At 40.3% G+C, this 25,208-nt stretch overlaps 1 protein-coding gene across 5 annotated transcripts; it reads right to left on the reverse strand.

Annotated features, from left to right (window-relative positions):
• Positions 1–23,922, reverse strand: cxxc5a (CXXC finger protein 5a). Of its 5 annotated transcripts, none has more exons than XM_065963173.1 (3): positions 23,498–23,922; positions 13,201–14,230; positions 1–2,285 (listed from the first exon to the last, which is right to left on the reverse strand). In XM_065963173.1, the coding sequence occupies exons 2-3, from the start codon at positions 14,004–14,006 to the stop codon at positions 2,282–2,284; spliced, it is 810 nt and encodes a 269-aa protein (XP_065819245.1). In that variant the 5' UTR covers positions 14,007–14,230; positions 23,498–23,922; the 3' UTR covers positions 1–2,281. The 5 variants fall into 5 exon arrangements, with proteins under 5 accessions (XP_065819245.1, XP_065819244.1, XP_020488908.1 ...); XM_065963172.1 differs by having other exon boundaries at positions 1–2,288; XM_020633252.2 differs by having other exon boundaries at positions 1–2,288; positions 13,212–14,230; positions 23,498–23,921.
• Positions 23,923–25,208: the final 1,286 nt, after the last annotated feature.

Here is a 25,208-nt window from a genome sequence, read left to right on the forward strand (position 1 = left end):
TTGTACATTTTGACACGAATACATGCAGTCCTTTTTATTCACAAAACCAGTCCAATTTCCTAAACAAATACAAAGATTGGTTATTTTTAAAAGCTGTAGCTACCCAGCAACATAACAAAAATCATGAAAATATGACAAACAAATAAAAAAAATGTAATCTTGTCTCAGTGCGTTCAGTAGGGTAGACTCAGAGCAAGTGCTGTCTCTGTTGTTGCCCTGAGCAGTATTGGCACATGCTCAGTAGGGCCACAGTAACATAAGGCTGCCAGCCTCACGAAAGGAAACATTTGGAAATGCAGAGGAGGGCTGATGGAGGAGATTACAGTAGTGACGGCTCTGGCATACTGTATCTTACACCCAGACAGGCGTCTAGGGAAATTTGCCCAATTCACCATATTCACTCAACATCCATTTTCTCCTGACCCCACACTCAGACTGGGAAGAACAAATACTGGTGTAATGTTGTACTGCTGTTTTACTGGTTGTAAGTCTAGTAAATTCAAAGAGTCAGACTTTTTCATTTCACTGCTTCTCAATAAATGAGCAACTACACTCACAATTGATACTGAAACTCTGGAGGGAAAACCAGCCACATTTTAGAAAGAAAACAACAAATTTGACAACTCATTAGCTAATTAGCTTAAATTTGATATCACTTCCTAGCTGCCATTGCTGAGAATTAAATTCCTTATATTATTTTGTAACCTAGAAATCGCATCAGGTAAGTTTTAGCCTTCACTGGCCAATGGTGAAAATAGTCTTTATTGTCTGACAGGTTTTCTTACGCATAGAAACGTTTTCTCTGGAAAATAATTGTTATAAGCTAGGAATTTACAGCTTTCTTATTCTTTTAAGAAGGCTAACTCTACCAGCATTTATTTATTATCGATCATTCACTTCCTAGCTTACAGTAATGTTAGCTAAAAAGTGGCAAATTGCTAATGTTAGTGGTCGTATAACAGCTAATAGGTCTTCTCTGGTTGGAAAGCTCAAATGCTGGCCTAATGCTATACTATTGTGTAACGAGTTGATAGACTGAAACTGTTACAATTCATCGCTTCTCAAGAAATAAGCAACTCAAAAGGTGAATGATTCTGAAAGTCTGGAGAGGCAAATAGCCAAAGTTAGCCAAAGCCATAGAAAACATCACGTTTGATGACAAGACAGCCACAGTTTACCAAAGCTGAATAAATTAGTTAATCTAAGAACTCAATTTGTAGCCTAGTCCTAGATAAGGAATGGACACTTTATGATGTGTAGAGCAACTCAACCAGTGATATTGGCCTTCAGGTACTTCCTAGCTAATTTTAGCAAGCATAGCTGAACGGTAACAGCAGCCTGTCAAATGGTAGCTAATGGATTATCAAAAATGTTGTTTAAACTCTTTTGACAGTTTTCACTTGGGGTTTTCACAATTTATTGCCTCCGTAGTTTCTGAAAAATGCAGAAGTAGTGAAATGATGATTTGTCATTGTCAGGCCTACTGTTATTTGTCGACTGACAGCCTGAAACACATCAATGTGATATAACAGCATTTTATCTTCCCACTGGGAGAATGCATCAGAGAAAAATGGCCGCTGTGTGAATATGGTCAAGAACATTGCTCTTCCAGTTTTGTTTGAATCGGAAATCCACAGTGTCACAATTTGATCGCATTTTTTTTGTCTTTCAAAGACGACCACTGATCTGTCAGAAAACTTGAAATGAATCATAAAATAGACAAGGGTTTAGGTAACATAATGGTGAAAAATTACAATTATGTTTGCCATTAGCCACTAGTTTTGAAATATAGCTGTAAATTTACATTCTCTACACAAGTACTGTATCTTTCCACACATGAACAACATTAACACCAAACACAGAAATTAGTTGATTGTCCACACTCAGTCCGTCATTTCTGTTTCTGGCAATGAACAGTTCCATGTTGAAGCGACAGAAAAAAACCTGCTGGAAAAAGGACAAAAGGTACCAAAATGGAAACATAGAAAAGGGAATGAAAATTGCCATAGATGCTTTTCTTTGCGCTTCATTTTTGGTTCAAGGAATAAGTAGGTGCATCCATTACCCGATTGTTTTTTTGTTTTTTTTGTCATTGTTTTGTTTTGTTGATGTTGTTTTTTTATTTTATTTTACTTGTTGCTTGTTTGTTTGTGTATAAGCCAGTTTCTTTTCCGGAGACAATCCAGGAGTTGGCATTGCACTTGATGGCAGAGCTTTGGGTAGGGAGTGGAGGAGGAGGAGTCCTACTGGAACCACCGAAACGCTGCTCCTGTAGGAAGCATCACCTTCTTGGAGAAACAGAGGACAAGAAAGGAGCAGACAAAAGGGGAGGGGGAACAGAAGAAGAGGTAGGTTTTTAATATAAGCAATACAGCACTTCAGAATCAGTGTTTGCAAATGTAAGACAGAAGTAATACCTTGTACTTTTTGCCTTATCATAAAGTTAACTTTTCTGTTGAACTTTCGAAACTTATAGTCATTGCTGTGACCTGTATAGATGTATGTATTGATGTTTTGTTACAGCTATACCTGCTTAATGTATGGAATTGAAAAAACAGAATCTTGCAAAAGATTATTCAAATAGGAGGACTTTGCCAATATTGTTTCTTTGAGATACTGCAGTTTTCTTAAACAAAAAGCAACATTCAAACATATGCTATGTGTTTCAAATAATCACTTCATTGGTTGATGTGCTTTTATGATAAATGACAATTTAAAAAAACTTGTTTTGTTGAGAAAAGGTATCTTATACTACAAACTTATGTTTCTGCATAAGGTGGTTTCTTTTGTTCAAAATATTTTTATTCGATTGCTGATGATACATCTGAATGTTTTTATGATGTTTGTTCAATGTTTTGATTCTGAACAGGTTAACTTATTAATGTTAAAGAAAATCTGGATTAAACCAATACACTTCTATTTCACCTATTATGTGGGAAATCTATGTGTCCTTCCCATCTTCTCCTCTTAGCTCCACCACAGGAGTGAGCTTCAGTCCCGGCTTTGCACAAAACCCAATATGCCACATTTATTATTTAACCACCACACGCATCACTCTCCCACACCATCTCCAATGATTACAATGCTCTCTGTCCCTCACCGCTTTATATTTGGCTGTGGTTATCTGTCTGTGTGATTGCAGCAGGAGCTGCACACATGCATGCAGCTGCAGGGCTCAGCAGTAGCTCGGGAGGCCTGCCGACACATGAGCTGCTCAGGTCCCTGGAGCTGCAGCAGGGCTGGCGTCCTGTAAAAGTGCAACTCGATTCTGCAGCACGGATTCTTCCTCCGTTAGCCAGCTCTGCCTGGAGCGAAGCAGGAGGATCTCGGCAAACATTTATGCACCCACACACACTCTCTCACCGAACCAATATGTATTCAAGTACAGTCACACACCTCCACACACAGTGGCACGTTAACCGACACTCACAATACACCCCCGAAATCACACCAAACAGTGAGGCTGTTAAAATAAAACATTCTCATACGATGGATTTTGGTTCACTTTTCCATCAGTGCTTACCAGCAGAAGGTTAAAAATAAAGAAATCACACAAACATTTCACACACAGCTCATAGAATAACACCGATCTAATGGACATGACATATAAAAGTACTAAAGTGTCATTCGGATACATATCTATATTTGTACTGCCCTCTGCAGACACAAATATGTGTCAAGTTCTGTTTGGTTTCTGATGATATAATTAAATGTAACCTGAGCATAATCAGACTTCATGTTTTTTTGTTCACCAGCTCTTTAACACAGCGGTTAAACTACGAGATTTTCAATCAAAGGCAGCTGAGATTTTAATGGCCCATTAGTTTAGAGAAGTTTGTTTGAAACCAAAAACAATACCAGCTCTAATTACTTTTCATGCCCACATAAACCACTCCTGTAGCCTTGAATCAGCAGCACGGTGTTCGTTTGAATGCCATTGTTCATATCTGGACATGACACTGAGCGACAGCAGGGTTCGAGCTCCACAGGTTTCATATTACTTCTATTTTAAAAGTTAACTCCTGCTGGCATAAATGAAACATTTTTTCTATGGTAAAAAGACCTCAAGCATGGTAATTACCTCAGTGATCTCAACCAAACATAGTCCACTCTGAGCTTTATTTGTTAAATTGACTCAATTTGGAATAATCTGACAGCAGAGACACTGAACAACAGTGCTCCTCATTCATAGCCCACATATGTTTGTGCCAGCTCACATCTGCCTCTACACTTCATGTTAGTCTGTCAAAGCTGAAGAAAATACTGTAAGATGGATGGAGATTTGGATTGAATGTGTGTCTATTAATGGTATTACAGCTAAATGTGTGCACCATTTGAGTACAACACCAATTTTCCTACGGGAACAATGTAGTGAATTGTATCGTGTCATATCATATCGTAGTGCCGTAGAGCAGTAGTTACCAAAGGGGGGGTCGGGAACCCCTTGGGGGGGGTCATAAGACACTGATAGGAAGGTCTCGAGATGCCTTCCATAACCTAATAAAATGATTTAAAATAGCATATTTCACCCATTTTTGTGAAAAAACATACAACAATTAGTACAATTTAAAATACAACTATAGTGGTTAATTAAGATTTATGCTGACATGAAAGTGATATGTAAAAAAAATCTTTGAATAACTTTGCATACAAGTGCAACAGTGTAGATGTCTGTTGCTCCCTAAGAATAAAAATACACACAGACATTACCTGTGTGTCTATTTATTACATTTCCCCTTCACTCCTACAGTTTATACTTGGAGATTACTTGTGTTCTGCTTCCAGCCTTTTAACAATAAATAACTGAAATAGGAAGAATGGGGGTCCCCAGTGTCTAGCTTATACTTTGGGGTTCCAGAGCTTAAATGTTTGGGAACCTCTACCATAGAGTAACATGGACCATATTGTATCATATAGTGTCAAATCTTTTAGTATTCCAGTAAAAATATGCAAATGAATGATCAAAAAATATTCTTTGTGGCTCCAAGTAATATTCACATGAACCACACACCTGGAGGTTAACAGCCAACATGATGCCAACATTATTTCATGGTCTGTGTGTTTGGTATCATTAGCCTGCCATCCATCTCTGTAGTGACCTTTCTGCAGCACCACTCAGCTGTTACAAAGACAGTCAGAGGACAGCAACATCTGCTGCTGCCACAGATGTCAAAAACCTGGTGAGGTCTGGCCCGGCCATGACGTCATGTGTGGGAAGAAGAAACAACACATCCCTGGAGTAAACTGTAAATGCTGCTTTTCTCTCGTTATCAAACATGAGCAATCAATGGAAAAATGGCTGCAGTTCAGGAATAGAAAAAGCCTTCGCTCACCAGCGCTGATTGCACGGGTTCAAACAGATGGGGTCTGTGGGTGTGAAGTGGCCAATCACTAAAATCGATGGATGTGTTTTTTTCAACAAGGCAAGCACATTTGTCTTAGCATAGCCCAAACAATGTGTTTAACAGAGGCCACCACAAAGGGAAACTGGAAGAATCTATGGTTTTTTGGACTACACAAACTAAATTTGTAATTTCAGAGTACATTACATGTGTTTCTGTCTCAGTCAAACTAAAATCATAACATCATTTTTGACCCAGAGCAATGCTAAGCATCCTGGTTATTGTCTTCATAGCTTCATCATTAACTAAAGTGAGAACTCCCTTATGGACACCCACAAGAAACCCTCCCCACAATGAAATAATCTCCACAAGCAATGGAGCATGTGGGATGTAGAACTGACTGCTGTTCACAAGAAGTAGAAAATAAACCTTTAAAACAATTCAATAAAAACACCTCTGACCTCCTGCTGGCATAAACACTGTTCGTCTGGCTGAAGGGGCGAGATTTTTCCTACGCCTGCTTGCAGGACCATAAGCCAATTGTGATCGATACATAAATACATTACAACTGTTTCTTCTACTGGGCTTCAACATACGTACATCTCAGAACAAGGGCCGAAGTATTAACACAGGTAAAAAATGTCAAAGAAAAACAACAAGTCATCACATTTTAGAGGCTAGAAGCTGAAAAGTTATTGAAACAATGGACAAGTCATTGTATAAATACTTATCTCTAGTCTTCAATATTCCAGAGATGATAATGGAGACACAGTGATCAATAGTTCAACGATCAAAGTCTTTCCAAAAACCACAAAACTAACGCACAGTTGTCACAGGTGAAAAGATAAATCAACATCTACATTATGGGGTAAACTTGGCTGGAATTTGGTAGATTTAGTAAGATAGGTTTTTTTTAACAACAATTAAAAGACATTATTTACGTCATATCAACTGTTTGACAGTCTGTCTGTCAGAATTTTATCCATCCCTCTCTTTATTTCTTTTCCCCTCTCCATCACGCTTTTCCCAACCAGCTGTTTTTATTTTTTTGCAGATGGCTATCCACCAAAACGTCTGGTTCTGGTTGAGTTTTCTGCCTTTTACGAGAAAGTCTTTCCTTGCCACAGTTACCAAGTGTGTGCTCATATATGTAAACTGTTCTCAGTTGTGCTGTGATTGGCATTATATAAATAAGTATAGGTAAAGTTAATCAAGTTGAATAGACACTTAACAACCTTTTGACCAGCACATTACCAAATCAACAGAGTGGACTACAACCTGATCTCTTTCTATCTTTGAGTTAAAGGCTGATAGCTTGATCCGCCTGATTGACAGTGCACCTTGGGTACCTGACTGTCTCCCCTCTCTTTCTGTCTGCCCAAGACTCTTCTGTCCTCTCCAACTTATCCCTCTGCCTGCCCAGCAACTTGCCCGCACATCCATGTGTCTCGGTGTCAGTCTGCATGCCTGTCACTTTGCATGAGCCTACTCTGTCCTGACTGTCTGGTGTTTGGTGTCTGGGAGGCAGAAAGGACCATGAGGGAATACGCTGCTCCCATATCGATGTCTGATTCTGGCAGAGCGGTTCCCAAAGGACAACACTTGTATGTTAAGGCGTGAGGTGTGTCTGATGACAAACATGCATAGTATCTGACACAGCCAATGACATTTATTACAAAAAAAAACATTATTGCATGGGTAAGAAAATATAAAAGTCCTGTCTTATCTATTTTCAAACATTACCCACCCACCTGTACAGTCCATCATGAACCTACAGTGACATACAAGTAAAAACAAAGCACACTACAACTCCCTAACCCCGACTCTCGTTGTTTCTCTGCATCGCTGAGACTGACACCACTGGAGGGTATTCAGACGTCGAGCGCAGAGGATCTGCCTTCCCACTTATTTCTCTCAAATGTAGCATTCCCAGAATAAATCCAGACATCTTCAGCCAGTGAGCTGTGAGGTGGCAAAGGCCTCAGCATGCTTACTCCCCCTCACTTGCCAATTTTACGCTCTTCTTTGAGCTGCCGTGAGCTTTCAATGGAAACCGTCAACACCCTTAAAATAAGCACACACGGCTGCTGGACTGCACTCGTGTACCGACGCGGATACGCTCTCAGGTTCGTACAAAAGCAGGAACACAAGCATCAATGCAAATGCAGCATTAAAGAAAGCCAAACTGTTTCCTGTGTTGTTTTTTGCTTTGCATGTGTGGAAAACCCATCAAAATCTCACAAACACACTCCCACCAATTTCAACAAGTGATGCCAAAGTGGCTATACATTTAGGACTTTAGACGCATATCTCTCCCGCAGCTTTCTTTGAAGACAATTAAAATATTGACATATCTGCTCATTCTTGACATTGTGGATCCACTGTTGACTCTTTGCTCTCCACTTTCTCACCTGACACAGCACATCCTCTCTGAATCTCCTCCTCTGACATTTAGCGTGTCCTGATGACATCCCGCTCACTGACAGTGCGGCCTAGGCTGTATTCTCTGATCTAATCACCTGCTGAACAAGAGCTGTTGACTTAATAACAAAGCCATCTGAGACAGCTACTACACTGCTAATGGGAAATGAGTGAGCACATGGGGACAAATGAAAAGCAGTGAAATCCAAAGTGTTACTGTTGCAGCTCCCTGTAGAAGGAAAAGTTGATACTACAATAAGTAACGTTTGGGATATAAAAGTAAGCAACGCAGAATTCTAAAGTGATTTCTCCGAGTGATTAAGAGAACTTATCGGATTTTAAGATAAAGCCGATTTCCTATAACGACTCCTGTGAAGAACTTTCAGTTTGTGTCAATTTTGGCGACCCTTGTAGACAAAGCAATTCCTCCTATCTTTTGCTGATTTTGTCCTTTAAATGTGTAAGTAGTGTATTCTAAACAAAAAACTAATCTCATCCCATTTCTTTCTTTTCAGTCTAATGTATATCAAACAGAGAATCTTTGCAGCGCGTGGGAAAAATCTGTTTCTGCAGCATGCTGTTAACCGTCATCTCCTACCCCATGGCGGTGGTTTCAGGCATGGAAAACAACTTTATAGAAATAATCCATCTTCTTCCTGATGCTCGTGTTTGCTTTTGATGCTCGTAAAGAGGCATCAGTGTTAATTACAGCCTGTTTCATAATCGTCTAAAAACGCCTCGCAGGAGCTTTAAATTGATGATTCAGTAATTGAATGGTCACTGGATGAAATGGCTGTCTGATGATAAAAAAAATATTCACAAATACAGAGTTCACCTAAACAGAAATGAACTTTTTTGTCGAGTGGGACTTTTTTAAGTGTCTTTGGTACATCCCCTGTACAGCGGAAGAAAGCTTAGTTTTTGTTCTTCTTAAAACATAAGGCCAAGCTGATTCCAAGACCTTGTGCAGTCCCACCAACCATAACTATACCTCTATGGTTTATTCTGCATCAGTTATATGTTGGATTACAATCTTATTAAACTGATAAAAAACCATCTGCCTTTAGTTATCTCATGTTTAGATTGTTTGTATGCATAAACTTCAGCTCTTTCTTTATGTCCTACACTGTCACCCTCAACTGTTTCATACATACAGTGCACTTGATCTGGTCCTTAGCCAGACAAGCCGATGTCATTAATTGCTACATTTGCTAAATTTTACATCTATTAAGACAAAATATACAGTGAATCGTCACATTGTCTCCTAATAAATGAAAAGTCTGCTGTAATAGATGAAAACAGGTTTTAATATGTGAGCTTTGACTGTGTTGAATACCTGCAGCGGATATGTGTGTATCTTTGCACTGGCTGTTCCTGCAGTGTGTGTCGCGTGTGCACGCTCCCCGTTTGACAAAAAAAACAAACGGAGAGCATGTGGGGCTTTAACTTCAACTTTTGGAACAGACACAGCGCAGTACAACAGGGCTTATGTTATAATAAGGCTCATTTTACAGCAACAGACTACAGCAGATATACTGTGATCTGTTATACAATTAGTTAAAAGAGTTATATATTATTATTAGTATTATTTGCATCGCAATAATGAGCCACCATTATTCTAATCGTCACATTATCGTAGCTGTAACTGATGATTCTTGCTATTGTTATGCCTCCCTTCGTCCGTCTCTTTCTTTTTGTACTGTCACTTTAAACTCTTTCAGTTCTACACTGCACCTGTTGTTCCAGATACTATTCATGTGTTGACATCCATCTCTATTTATCAAATGGACCAACTCTATTGTAACCCATGTTGACCATATGAAAAATATTCAATATAATGTTGACTTTAATTTCTGACTTTCACTTTGACATTGTGAAGGTCTAAAGGCAGAAAATGCAAAACACTGAGGTTATCCTTCAGTAGAGTGTAATATAATAATAAGTCAGAAGAAAAGAGGGATTAGCCTTCTCATGTCTGGTCTATAAAGATAGATTTTAAAAAATGAGTGAAAGTTACTATAGTCAATACTCCAACTGCTATGGTATTTCGACGCATGGCACGTGGCCCCCTGGAGTTTCCTTCATAAGTGGTGGCTACTGGCGACCTCATCAGCCTGTGACGTTACAAGCAGCATGATGACCTACATCAACATCAGCACTCATGAATATTCAGGCCCCCTCGGGTTTGGCATGGCTGGTGTGAACGACTGGTATCAGGCTAAGTGCCATAACAACATCAAATGCAAATCACATATTAACATTAAATTCATTTTCTGCTGCAGACATTGAGTCATACCACCCACAAAGCGAGCTGACACATTACGCCATTTGGTTAATCATCAACGGAGACAAAAGAAGCTGATCATTCATTTGCAACTGAAAAAAATCCAACACAAAATAACCAATGGGCAGATATTCAGACACATCAGCCTGATTCTTAACAGTCAGTTTTTCCTTTGTTACAATGAACCCTGGTGACAACCTTGTGAGTCCTTCAATTTCACACTATTTCAGGTCTTATTTGCTGCAAAAACAAATCATATATTCAGTGTTTTTTTTTAAAGTGATTTGCATTCTGTAGGGTTTATCATGCTCCATGCATGTCATAGGTTCAATTAGTTTTCGTTATGGTTTTTAATTTTGTTGTCAATGTAATCGTCAAAGAACAAATCATTTTTGTGTTATGATAACCAGAGTTTTTTTTACATTATTTTATGACATCCAAGTCCAATCCACATCCTCTGTAAATACTACAACCATCTACTTCTTGTTAATGTAGCAACCTGATCCATAACAACATTTATCTCAGTACCTCTGCACTCTCCATTGCACTATTGTTGTTGTGTTTTATTTATTTAAACTGTTTAATACATACTTGTATCCATAGGGTTGTATAAAGTTGTTTTTATTAATAGTGTTGCTTGTGCTTCCCCTGTCTGACTTACCCTCAAGTGTAGTATCAATTTGTTGTTCTGTAAACTGAGAGTCATTTAGGACTGATGTTGAATTCTGGTGTGTGCCCTCATATAAACCTAATTCTTCTTCTTTGTTTTTAAACACAGAAACAAAGTAATCAGAACGGATCTTCACTGGGATTGATTTCTTAACACAAGCAAACAAGTCCTCCAAGTAGGATCTCAAATATTTTCTTTAGCTTCCAAAATGTTACAAATCGTTAATTGACGTTAGATCAGATTATTATAACTGATTCATGGTTAGAAGGTAGAAAACCTACTTGGTTAGCTTTTTGGGTTATATGTATGACTTTATTATTAAAGGGTCTCGCATGGTCATGGTCACAATAATGAACATGTGGTTAATGTGTGGGTTGTGTTAAAAAAGAAAATCTGTCTGCTGGAAATCCTGCGAGGCCAAAGTTTGGTCAGCTAGCCTTAGACAGGTTTCTCCTAAATGACCTTCAGTGTAAAATCTTGGGGTCATTTACTGGAACAGCTTGTTGTGTTTTTGTTCTTGTCCCCACAAGCAAATTTAAATGTAAAAAAAAAAATGGCTTGGTGTTGGGGCGCTGCAGTTATATCATGCAGCCCATGTACACAGGCTCTATAGTCCTCGAGGCAGGCGGCCCGGGATGATCCCGACCTTCTGCACTTTGCTGCATGTCAATCACCACTCTCTCACCTCGTCTTCCTACACTATCCACTGTCCTCCTGTATAAAAAAACAAAAAAAACAATCCCCCACCAAAAAACCCAAATTGATTGGTGGCCAACACATTATGGCTTTTCAAAGTATCGATCTGGTATTTATTTTCTCACAAGTTGAATTATTTAGTTTGAGGCAGGGGAACCCCTTTAACCCTCAGAAAAAAAATATAAAACTGTAAAATGTGGTTGCTTATTAAAGCAGGATGAAATGTTATTTTCTTCAGAAAAGACTTGATACGCATGAGAAAAGAGATCAGATGTAAGACTTCATCCACACGGGGTGCCAAACTGAATGTTTCTCACAGGAGCTTTAAAATGGAAAATGGAAAATGAAAAATGCGGCCATAACACTGTTTTTTTTCCCTCTCAGTTTGCATCTTCCCCTTTAAGGAGCATTTCTCTGTGGATAGCCGAAGTCAGCACATGGGGATTGACCGACCAACATTTCAGCCTCCAAACAAGAGGCCAAGCTGTCACCCTCAATAAACATCAGAAAGAGAAAGAAGTAAAGCCATTAGCAGTTTGTAGCACACCCAGTTTGTGTCAATTAGACCAGAGGCATCTCCACATGCTACATATCTATTTATTTATTTCGTTTTTTATTATGTAACGCCAAAGTGACAATATCAGCCATTTATCTCCATAGTTTATTTTCTTACAGATGTAGTGTCTGCTGAAAGGATTTCCTGATTGGTCATCCTGTAGCCGGGGTAAGTTAGGCCACTGAGTGTGCATGAGGTAGCAGGCAGGAAGTTTGGAGGGCCATTTAGATAAGCAGGAGTGTCACCGAGAGAAGGACAGCGGCAGCTAAAGGGGGATGCATGTGCCACGCTGACACCTGGTGCTCCAGATGACAGCTCTGAGGCCAGATGGACCGTGTTACATGCACACACATTAGCACAAACATACACAAACACATACTGTAGGCATATTCATATTTGAAAGATTGCCTAAACACACACACACACACACACACACACACTGACACCCACACTTTTTTAATGTCTTTATGATTGCAGCATATGTAGAGGCACATGTGACCAAACAAGACATGCTCTACAAAAGCTCAATGCATAAAAATCTAAACTGTCACATGTTCAAGCTAGTGCATTAGTCTTCAAGCCGAAGGAACAGTGATTGAATGGTTATGGTGGACAGATTAAGGAGACCCCAAGGTGCACTGCTTACCCTGCACATAACCACCACACTCCTCACCACCCCTCATGTCCCTGCATGTGACGCCATCATCCCGCCTTTGCTGTTAGTTTTAAACGGCAATGACTTTCATGTATGATCCAGAGATTTTCTTTATGCTTTCAGATGTGAAGCTTACTGTAAACGTGTCTGTCGAACTGTCGATTGACGTAAAATTTTAGATCTCAAACTTTAGGCAAATTTGTCTGGTTTATCCTAATATACACAAATATCGATAGTTTCATGTTGAAGCTTTATTAAAACTCTTATTAAATCCAATTGATTGATGGAACCCAAAAGAATGGCCCATCATTACCACCACTGTCTTAGCACAAGAGGTTTCTATTCAAGTCAAATAATCATTTTTCTAGGTCTTCAAATTTTTGAATGTTATTTCTTTCATGGTTGAGGCATTGAGTTGTTTCCAGCAGTATAAAATTCAATCACCCATTTCCTTGTCAAGTACAAATCATTTTGGTTTGAATAGTAGACTTCTAACCTAAATGTGTGCTTACACCTGCCTTTAGCTGCAACATAATTATAAGGACACATTTGTTAAGTAAGGTACAGCATAACTACCTCCATCTTACCTCCAGAGCAGCAGAGGGCTTCTTCTTCAGTTCCTCACATTTGCGGAACTTGCAGATCTGATGGCCCGTCTTGCGATTCCGGCAGCTGCTGCATTGCTCGCAGTTAATCCGCCGTCGACAAGGTGGGCACATGCCGCAACGTTTTCGCTTCTTTTTCCCGGAGTTGATAGCGGAGGCCAGCTCGCTCTGTGCCGGGTACTCGGCCAGGCCGGCCATGTGCAGTGCGCTGTCCGCCAGAAACACTCCGGCCGGCGTCATGATGAAAAGACCCGGGTTGAAAGGGAAACCACCCCCTACTCCATATGGGAAGTCAATGGGACCACCTACGGCGTCCGTGACAGACGTACCCTCCAAGTCGCTAGCCCCCGAGCCTGCATCTCCTCCGCCAACTCCTACTCCCATGCCCCCGGGAAGGAGCATGTGCTCCATACCAGCCCGCTTCAACAACGCTGCCGCCTGAGCAAAGTGCAGCAGGCCGTTCTGTCCCTCCAGAACCTGTTCAAGGGTTCGGTCCAACTTGGCTGCTGTCAGTGCAGAGACGGTTGGCTGGGGCTGCGGGACGGGCTGAGGCTTGGCCGAGTGGCTCTTCGCCTCATTATTGTTTGTGTGTCCGTTGGTGTTGGCCGAGGAGACGGCTGTGTACTGGGAGAGGGTGCGTGAGTTCTTAAGGCTCTTACTGAGGGGCTCACTGATGATGCCGCTGCGGTTCCTGCGTTCTATGGCAGGAGAGTGGTGTTTGCTACTACTCCGCTCCTGGTCGTCTGTCCGACCCCCCTCCGACGGCTCGCTAGACATGGTCCAGAGCGTATGTGCCTGGGTTGGGGATGAGGGTGGAAAGGGGGCAGGGGTGAGCGAGGAGGGGGAGCAAAGACCTGTTCCTGGTCCGTGTCCTGCCCTGGTGGAGAGTGGTGCTTCACCTCAATGGATGAATCTGGAAGCCGACAACAGGCAGGCCCCAAAGCCCTCTGCCCCACTACAGCTCAGGCCTCATCCACGCTCTCCAATGGGCCATCTGGAAACTTCACATAGAGACAAGAGAGGTGAATTACTCTTCAATGATCACTTCACCAAAATAGTAAGGCATTCAAACATGGGAGAAGAACTAGAACTAGGATAGCGCTAACAGACACAAGTTATGATCAGAGCACATCATCTTTTTGGATTATTCAGACTTAAACATCCAAAACTTAAGTGGAAAACATTTAGGTGTATTTGGCTACATGTATCCATGGTGTCACATTAACTCTGTTAAGACTTTTTTGAAGCAAAATATCTGGATCTTTAGTTGAAGTGCTCCACTGTCTTGTCCAACTAGTTGCTAGCTATGTTTTGTTTATGCTGATATTGAACTGTTTTAGAGATTTTCAATGGAAAAAGCTGACTTCTACGTCTAAAAAATACAATAATAGTGAGTCCAGTAAGCTGTTAGTTCCATAAAGCCCAGCAGAGCTGTACGTTTGGTAGATAGCTATAATGTAGGTTCAACCTTATGATTGGACCCTGTCACATGGGCTATGTTAATTTGTTCTTACTTTAACGAATTTGGGTTCAGATTCCTGTTGAAAACCGACATTATCAGAGCCAATTCCTGACCCAGGCTGAATAATGAGCTCATGACTTGACAAATCATGAATAACAATATGTTGCACAATGAAATGAAAAGGGATTTTGTTGTCAGTTAAACTTTTCTCCAACACCTGGGGCTGAAAGTTGTACTACATTGATACATTAGGAGTTATGACACTCATAGCTAGGAAGGAATTAGGGACCACATATTATTGAAACCCTTTGGCAATCATCGTCCATCACTGTTTGATAGGCGTTATATGCCTGTGGGAACGAATTTTGATATCTCTGTAATTTCAGCGAAGCCAGCAGTTAGTGTTGAACAACTTCCAGACAGTGTGACATCTGTAACGTAAATTCTTGGTTTATAACATCCCGGAGCCCGTTCATCTGTTGAGTCTCAGTTCAGTTCAACAGTTGGTTACAAGTTACACAGCAGCTTGCCTTCAGTTTACTTTATGGGTATGAACCTGAGAAAAAAATAAACGATTTTCTATTCACGTAATTGCAATTAATTGGGTTTAAGTTAGCGGAAATATGAATACATTATGAAGCAGATTTGTAAAAAGTAAATATGCAAGCTTTGTCAGGTCTGTCGTCAAGAGGAAAAACAAAATAAAAAAATGAATGTTATGTTTGTTTGCTGAATTGAGGTCAGATTGATCACTTCTGATGCGTTTCAGGTAGTCGGGAAATCTAAACGCTGATTGGCTCTAACAAGACACAGCGTCAAGCAGATTTGTTGCTCAAGTTGAAATGATTGCTCTATGATGGATTGTCAGCAAATATCTGTAAAGAGATTAAAGAATTACTGTTAGATAACTGCTGATTGAAGATGGTATGTCATTAGTTCAGATAACGTTGAGCCTCGTTTTTTGCCGTCCACACGGGCTGTTTCTCCTGAATACATCAAAGCCTGCTGACACGTAATTGGTCAATAGTGCTGAAACTACAAATATTCTACAAATGGTCAAATCTTTTTACCAACTTTTGATTTCAATGTCTCGCCTTATTTGTCAATCAACTATTTGTCTTAAAGGTAGTTTTTGTCTTAGAACTTTTAAAGACAAAGATGCATCCATCCAGCAGCTTTTAGCGCAAGAATCTTGTGACTGCTCATCTAGGAGAAGAAAAACTCTCCTGCGATTCCCCTGACCTGTCCGTGTTCACAAACAAGCCCACCACCTCCCACAGAATCGCTGAGGAAATGGCCGGGCCAGTCCTTATAAGGGAAACAAAGGGAGAGGGAGGGGAGGAGGATGGAGAGGGGTGTCTGTGCAGTGTGTGGAAATTGGAAGGCCAGAATTAGTGGGAGGTAAAGCTTCAAAGGCAAGAGCACAGCCCCCACATTCTCACCAGCTCAGGGGGATGTGGCGCCAGCGAACCAGAGCCAGCTCCGCAGCCCCTCAGCCCTGTAGTTTCAGTTTCTCCTGCTGCAGCACTGACCAGGGTCCGGTTTCCCTAAATCATCTTAGACTCACTGCATCTCCACTCAGTTGAGGTTGAATGTAAAGCAGCCATGCAAATCAGGAGTGAAGCATGAGGAGGTTTGTGGTCTTGTGAAACATCAGACGAAAGTTCTATTTATTGGTCAACTATGAATATTGTAATGTTGTTTAAAAGGGAGATTTCAATTTCATTTGGTCTCAATTGGATTCCACTGCAGCTTTGCACAGAAGTTAATCTGGATATCTACTTGTGTCACAACACAGTTTCTTGATAAATCATAGCCTGAGAGAATACCATGCTCTGATCCAACTGCTTCACCAATGCCCTGAGTACAGTGGGGGCATGACTTGAGTATTTCACATAATAAATTAAATGGAGCTTCATCAATAGCTGGAATAAAGTACCATGTCAGCTAGTAAGTGACAAAGTTGTCAATCAAAGCCCATGAAAACAGTAATCATGATTATTTTGTTTGCAGAAGCTGACCTGCTGACACAGATATTTATTTGAACTGCTTATCTTTATAACGTGTTGATGATCTGACAGGAGGCTTAATTTAGACTAAATATATTTAAAGTAAATACTCAAACTTATTGATTAGTACTCAGTCAGTAATGTGACTGGATAGAAGCTTTGAACCATAGACCATTTAAAAAGATGGACGACATAACGGCTCCTTAAAAGTGAAGCCAAAGTATTTGGAGCTCCCTCTACTGACTGGCTGCAGACTGCAGGTCATAAGCATCATGTTAACTGCAGGTGACAGCCTCAGGTTTTGAAAAATGACGCCAAAAATGACTGCAGTTGTTTGATTGTCCACTTAAGCCCCAGAGGTCACATACACACATTTTTGGAGCAGACATACGCATGTTTAGAATGAATTTGATCTGAACGGCTCTTTCTTTATCTGCACCCAGTGTACAATGTTTTTTTTTTTGGATGTGATGAAGGGTAAGAGTTATTCATAATTAATGACGTCGCTGATCTGACTGATGAGTGGGCGCTTCGCAGCAGTTTGTAAGGAGGTTTAAGGCCCTTCTCAGCTCCAGCTCTCTGCCTGTTTCTAGGTTGACTGAAAGAACGTTTGAGACAGCATTATCAACATGGCAACCGCCATCGATGGGTTTAAACAGTCCGCTGTGGAAACCAATGGGTGATGTCACTGAAACTACTTTAGAAATTAACCCATGGACACTGTGTTTCAGACAAAGGCAAGCTATTCAGACTAAATTAGTATTTTGAACCAGGCAGTAAACATGTTTGTTTTTTTTGCGGTAAAAATTGGCATTTTTAGAATGGGTGTGTTTGGGACTTCTGTGGCTTTTGCAGACAGATTCAACAGACACTCGATGAACTTCAGGTTTTTTGCACTTCCGAATTATCTTCATTTTTCAACAGCTGAGGTTGCTGCTTAGAAGAAGCGAACAACGGGAAGAGGAGGATACACTTCATCTATTTTATATACAGTCAATGCTTTGAACCCAGTAACCAGCAGATGTATAACAAAGGATTATCTCTAGGTTTGAATCACCTTGCAGGTATCATAGCAGATTAGCGTGGTACGTTCTGAAGCTTCAGAGTCTCTAACTCAATTTTGACTGTTTATACATAATAAAGACTGCAGCAGATCCAACAGAGCAGCTTCAAGCGGCAATCGTAAAGTTTAATTTTTCAAAACATCTTTTGCTCAAACAGCTATTCCTGTGAAAGGAGCAAAATCATGGAACTCGCTACCTGATCACTTGAAACTTGCCACCAAAATCTGGGTTAGTTCAGCAACAAACTGTCTCATTTTTTTGTATCTATATTGTTGTAATTACTGTACCCAGTTTACCCTTTCTTTTTCCTTTATAACTGTTTTAATCTTTTATTTACATAAAAAGCCCTTGTAGGGACGAGTGTCACAAATTAGCAACCGCTACAAACACTATGATACTTGCATTGGATGGCTGTTTTCAGTTCGTCTATGTATATTGTATCTGTCCCTATCAAATAAACCATTAATTAATTAATTAATAAGTTATAAGTATATGAACTAAACATGCTCTGTTTAGGTTTGGTATCTACAGTTTGTAAGTATACAGTTTGATTTCATGTATTTGTTTATATGCGTGCAGGCTCTTTTTTTGTTTACTTTGCCTTATTTTATAGTATAAAATAATGTAATTGCAGTATAACATAGCAGATATAGCTAAATTATATTGCTTCTGACATAAACTGTATTGGTTTGATTATTTCATGAAATGTTATTAATTGACTAATGACAGGATTTTTGTTTGTTCAGTTTCACTTGTCTTGGAGCTTGGAGTGTGAAGTGTGAGGCTTTGAGTGAGAACACTTAAGTCATGAAGACATTTTAAGTGTATTGGAGATGTTAATCTGTGCTTTGTTTATGCAAAAAAAAGGAGCAATGAATGAGATAACATCATTAAAAAACTATGTTAAAGTAAACAGTTATCATATGAAACACACTTACATGTGCTAAAACTGCTGCACCTGACCACAGTTGTTGCATTAGTCAGCACTTATATTATTCTCACATATATCCCTTCTCTGCTGCATGTGTTTACATGTTCCCGCCATCCTCCTGACCTATCAGTCACACTCTCTCCATCTTCATCAACCTTGAGCGCAGCATATAGTCATTGGATAATCACCCTCCTCGACTCGCAGCGTCATGGCTCTTCAGATCCCCTCACCACATCATTTACAGATGGGTTTATGTCCTCATGTGAACTGTCTCCTGCACCCCAGCTGCCTCTGAGTGTCAGTGTCATGCTGCTGATTTAGTATTATTTGGTCAATGAAGCATATTTACTCGATTGTTGGTGATATAACAGACTTGATGTAACGATTATATATATTAAAACATTACGCTTGATGGTTTGGTGACAGTCTGTAATTAGACAACAATGACTGTCATTAATTAAAGCTGCTTTAGAAACATATGTTTCACCTTACTCAGCATAAAGAGAACAAAATATAATCACTTCCTTTTTTACCTGAGTCTTTCGCTATTTGTTTTTTTTTGCCTCCACAGGACAAAGATAAATCTCAGGGTATGAGTGGTTCAAAAGTTCAATCGAGGCCAACAACTATGAGTGGGATTTTTTTTCTCACAGTTCCACCAATGAGTGAGCTTGAACCTGCAATCCAAGCATCTGCAAAATCAAACTGATTGTCTCGTTTTGGCGATTTCCAAACAAAAGGAACAGTACATGTTTTTGCATTGAACTTTCAAAGAGTGTAAGATATCTCCATTATGAGCAAAACTGAACTTTTGAACCCTTAAGCCAGAGCGCTGGACAACTGCTCACATAATATCATAATATCATCAGATGCAGGTAACTTAATATGATTATAAATGTTCTAGTTCATCCAGTTAAGACACCATGTGAAAATCCTGACACTAATTTAAACGTGTTGTGTTAAATCAGCAGAGTGATGTCAGCTCAGTGTCTGATCTGACACTTCCCACAGCTGCTCATCTGCAGGATCAGAGATGTTAGGATGTGGTTGACAAAAAAAATGCCACTTAAGTTTAAAAAATGCAATGACATGGACAATTTGTTTAATTTTGATACATCAACTCAAACTTCTTTTTGAGACCTGGTTTATTAGCGTATGGCTGCTGCCTCATTGAGCATGTATATCAAATCTTTTTTTGCAAAAAGCCTCCTGAAATGCAAATTGAAGGGAGCCCACTTTTTCCAGATAGGGTGTCATGTGAGTGTAAAATGTGGTGATTTAATCCAGATATTCCAGCTTTTCAGAATACTGTGTTGATGCTTTCAGAGGTAGATTCTGCTGTCTCTGCAACATGGCCACTATCAAACAGACATACAGTAAAAAAGAGATATGTCTAATAATTAACATGAAACTTGCAACTTGGAATCAGTGACCGAAGACTAAAACTCAGTTTCAAACTCCTACAGTGTGGAATTCATGTTCATTTGTCGAGAGTTAGAAGCTACCGCCATGAGACCGTTAGTTTAGCTTAGCATGACGATTGGAAACAAGGTGGAACAGAAGGCCTCACTCTGCCAAACGATTAAGAAAAAAATCAGCCTGTCAAACTTCTAAAGGTAATTCACGAATAGTCAGGCTATATCCTGATTGTTTTCCATTCCAAAAAGTGACATTATAGATCATAAACTCTTCTTTCAAGTAGGCCGACAACATGAGAGATAATATAAGGTAGGCTACACATCATATCATTTTTCTGTAACATGGTTTCTGTCCTTAAAGTGAGTTCTTATCACACTGATCTACATACAAGTGTTCACTATTCTGAGATTTTAATTGTTTTTATGCTATAAAAAGGATTCAAAAGCCACGATTACAGTCAATGTTTGAGAACAACAATTTATCAAGGGGATCTGTTGCCAAGCAACCATGTAGCTATAAAGTCACTGGTTCTAGCTAAGAAACAAAACTCTGTGTTGCCATTTAGCTTGCTGCTAGCAATTGCTTCCAACTTCACACTATTTCATGATGTTATAAAAGGTGATTTACTGTGTAAGTCCGACTTTAAAATACAGTTTAGTCCCATTGAAATCTTACTAAGTCGAAAAAATCTCGTAGTCTGATTAACACACTTAGAAAATGCAATCGGGGCTCAATTTACCCTGGCATGTAAACACCTCAATGGGTCCCAAATTGGCCTATTGGTTCTACGGGCCGGGCCAGAAGTCATACAGCATAAATGTGCAGAAGAAAGCCAGGAAGTAAACAAGACGACGGTATCTACATGCCGAATAATGGAGCGAGATCAAACCTTTGGACAGACAAGGAGATACAGTATATGTTGTGTCAGCTGAAGGAGTTAAACCTGCTGAAGTATAGGACTGAAGGAAAACGTGGAAAGGTGATTCAAAGAATTGGTATATGACATATAAGTCTACTTGTAAAAGTCATATTTTTACATAAAGGGGGCATATCGCCACCTGCTGTAGTAGTACAAACTTCTGTCACTGGTACAATGGTACTGGGCAGTAGTCCAATTAAACAACCTAATCAAGCTATAACTGGAGCCCAACTTAACTGTGCATGTACAAATACAACAGTATGTGTGTGGTATTACCAAGAGATCTGTTAAACATAATTCAATGTGTTTCCTAAATATGGTTAGTGTATTCTGTACACCTTGGAATAGCCATAACACCTGAAGAGTGTGTCATTATAAATTTGTCAGAGGTTCAGAATCTGAATCATTGACTACATGTGGTGTATAAGAACCAAACAGGGGGTTTCATTTTGTGTCGAACATTTACTAAAACTTCAAACTGAAATGATTGGTGAATGAAGTAGTACTTCAATAAATTATACTGTACTCACTCACCAATTCAGCTGATGAGAGCTTCCTGACAGCCACAGTGCTGCTGGGTGAACGTTGTCAGCAGTGTGATACTTGTATGAACAGCTCATTTAACATTCACACGCAGCTCTCAGCTTGTACTAACTCTAAACTGTATCAGCTTCAGTAGTGTATATATTCCTTTAGATTGAAATGTAATTTAAATTCATCTTTGACAGTAAGTGACTTTGTACCAGCTAGGATACTAAAGGAGGTGAATGTCAGTTAACGATAGTGACAGCTGACTGATGGATGAGTAGTGGGGCTCTTTCAGTGGATCAATATGTGATGGAGTAACGCCTTTGGGATCACATGTGTTTGTAGGCTGGTTCCTTTTGTTTTGAAATGCTAGACGTACATTTTACTCAAAACAAAAATAAAAAAAATAAAAAAACATGAGAAAAACAATGTCTAACCTGAATGGGGAATGTTTTTCTATTACTGGCAAAAATATAATCACAAATTGATTTGGTCGTCACGGTAACTAGGTAGTTTCTGGACAATTATCCTCCCTTCCCTCCACTGACGTCACAGCACGCGAAGGTGGCCAGGTAATGGTAATCAGCGTTTTAAACAGGAGGTGAGAAAATGTTTCCTTCAGTGGTTGTGAGGCATTTGGTCCATCACGAACTCCGGAGCAGCTGACTGACTGCACCTCAGGAGACGCGAGAATACTTAATGCATTAGTTCAGGCGATGCACGATGCAAGTACACCCCCCCCCCCCCCCCACCACCACCCACCCCTTCCTCTTTAGTCGACTCGCCCCCCCTCCCCTTCAGTCGCGCTGTCTGCGGACCTGTCTACTGGCGAGCTTCTCTATTCCTCCAACCTCCTGTGCACACTGACTCTCTCTCACACACACACAGGAAGTAAAAACAAAAAAAACAAAAAAAACTGGTGACAATAATTAGACTCAATGATTCATCCATTGTCCACAACCTGCTGCGTCTTATTCTGACTAATTGGGACTATACGCACACAAAAAGTTAGAGAAAAACAGCCACGCCGGGCATACAGTGACTTCAATTATTCGCAAACATATGGAGCAGTTGGAGCTGAGACACAGAGGGAGGGCTGCAGCCGGGGGGGTTGACTGTAAATCCGGGAAGCGCGTTGAGAATAGCCTACCTGAGGAACTTTCCAAAAAATGTGCCCACATGAAAGACATGGCCAAGACAAAACCGGAAGAAAATGACATTTGGAAATACACAAATCCGTTATTTATTTTTCATTTTTTTTCCCTTTTCTTAACTCGAGTCGATCGCTGAGAGATCCATGAACTTGTCTTCTTTTGATTGAAACAAAAGTTCAACGTAAATGCTCACGATCAGTAAGGGGTCTGTTGTCAATTGTAGGCTCGATTCGGCTGGCGCGCTGATCGTTTCTTTCACGCGTCAAGTTTAGACGCGCATCATTAACAGCTGATTCACAGAAAAGCGTCAGGCTCATCCTTCGGCGTGGTACCGATCCGTATCAACGCACTTCAGAAATAAAGCGTTGAATAAATACACAAGGAAACTAATCCAAAAACGTTGCCGACTATTGGAGCTTACATATCTTTACATTTTAAAACCCTGGTTATTAAGCTATTTTATTTTCCAGCTTTTAAATCAGATCCAAATGGGTTTCTTCTGTGCGGATCCGGTGATCTGTGAACACGGTAGCCTATCTGCGGTACCACCACAGAGCTGCAGTCACACATTTGAGGATATAGGTAACAGAACAGCTCCGGTCCCCCCCCCCCCCCCTCCTCCTCCTGCTATAACTTGATCCGATAAGAAGATGACATCCCAACTTTGAGCAGACTTCAACAAAGTATGACCCCCCCCCCCCCCTCTTCCATCCCACACCTCCTCCATTCCCTTCCATATATCTGCATATTTGCAAACACGGGCCCGATTTATTCGCACCTACCAAAGCAGATCGGAGCAGAGGGGAGGGCTCCCACAGTCCGAGCGGTCCGTCTCTCAGCCTGCCGTGCAGAATGGTGACAAAAAAAAAAAAAAAAAAAGAAAAGAGCAGGAAAAAGAGCGTATTCTCCGAGAACACAATCCTACTGAGTGTCTGCCTGTTGGTGACAAATGTGAAAAGAAAAAAATGATTGCGCGTCAGTTGTGTCGGAAAAAGCCGTACTTTCTCTGAGGCTGAACGCGTGGGTTCCCCCAGCTTTCTCGGTCCTTGCAATCCCACCTCTACATCCCCGCTTGCAGAGAGGAACATGCAAACACATTTCATAGATTTTTGGAGCTTCGCGGAAAAACCGAAGTGGACTTCTGCTGCGCCTCGGCTGTGGCAACAACAGAGGCGAGAGGGCCGTTCAGGACAGCTGAGGGGAGAGAGGCGTTTCACAATGAAAGTATGCCATAATAAACGATGAGTGTGTGAGTTGCCATTGGCTGAGACTTTCTTCAATGATACTGTAGCTCAAATGATGATCATTTACGCACAATACAAAATGAAAAGCATTGACCCGTATGTCTTTTTTTTTTTTTTTTTTAATAAAGTTTAAGTTACAAACACCTAGGCTACCTGAATGAGCCGTAATGTTTTGGTTGGCTTTTATTTGTGCAGTTATGCTCAATGAAAAATATTGAAGCTATGCAAGTGGAAAATGTTTTCTGCATTTCCGTAAATCTTCAAGTAGATTTTATATTGTGTGTTTTGTATTAAATAGTGGCATCAGTGTGAAAGGAGTGCAGGATGATGAAATCTACTCATTCATCTGACAGAAATCACCCTGGTGGCCGGTCGCTCCTCCTCTCAGCTCAGCCCCTCTCTCTTCTCAGAGTCCACTCCACCTCTTTCCACCGGCCTGTCTGCTGGCAGGCGGCCAACCCAAGTGTGTGGAAATGACACCGCCAGGGCGGCAGAGATTTTCCTTCATTTCTCTCCTTCCCGATCGCAGACTGGCTGACATTGGCTAGAAAGTGGAGCAGCTCGTCAGGGACAATCAATGCGAATCGATCGAGCTGTGCGGTGGAGGCTCCAGAGCTGGAAAATATCGCGGCAGCTGAGAGAGAGAGAGAGAGAGAGAGAGAGAGAGAGAGAGAGAGAGAGAGAGAGAGAGAGTATTCAACCAACTCTGTCAGTAGCCAACAAGCCTCCCAACAAACAAATATGCACTGGCTCTCATAAACATGACACTCACTTAGTAAACAGTTCAGTTGAAAACGACCACAAATGTGTCAACACAGCGTAAATGTAAGAGTAAAATCATTTATAGGGCATTATTTAAATAAATAAAAAAATATTTAAATACATCTGCTTATTGGAAACAGAGCGGCTTCACTTTTTCTCTCAGTTTTTGTTCACTTTTACTTTCCAGCATAAGACAACACTGAAGCAGAAACTTTAAAATAATCTCATGCTCTTTTCAACCAGGAAATACATTGATGTGACATTCTTATGGCTTTTTAAATCATCACACTGCATGATATAGGCAGGGGGTGATTAAGGATAAACTGTAGTGAAGCAGCATCTGTTTTCATTAATTTGATTTTGTGTTCTGTTTAATTTATACCTAAATTAGGGAATAGCAAAGGAATTACTATTCATTATGTCCTAAATATGACAAATAGTCTGAATATGATGTATTTTTCATGCCAAGCAAAAATGAATTTCATTC

The sequence above is a fragment of the Labrus bergylta genome, chromosome 14 (genome assembly GCF_963930695.1).
Source record: "Labrus bergylta chromosome 14, fLabBer1.1, whole genome shotgun sequence".
Taxonomy (NCBI): Eukaryota; Metazoa; Chordata; class Actinopteri; order Labriformes; family Labridae; genus Labrus; species Labrus bergylta.

Coding starts and splice junctions, on each gene's coding strand:
- cxxc5a (XM_020633252.2), bottom strand. CDS start 14,006: ATGTCTAGCGAGCCGTCGGAGGGGGGTCGGACAGACGACCAGGAGCGG. Junction 2,289..13,211: donor AGCCCTCTGCTGCTCTGGAG/GTAAGATGGAGG, acceptor TGTTTCTCCAAG/AAGGTGATGCTTCCTACAGG.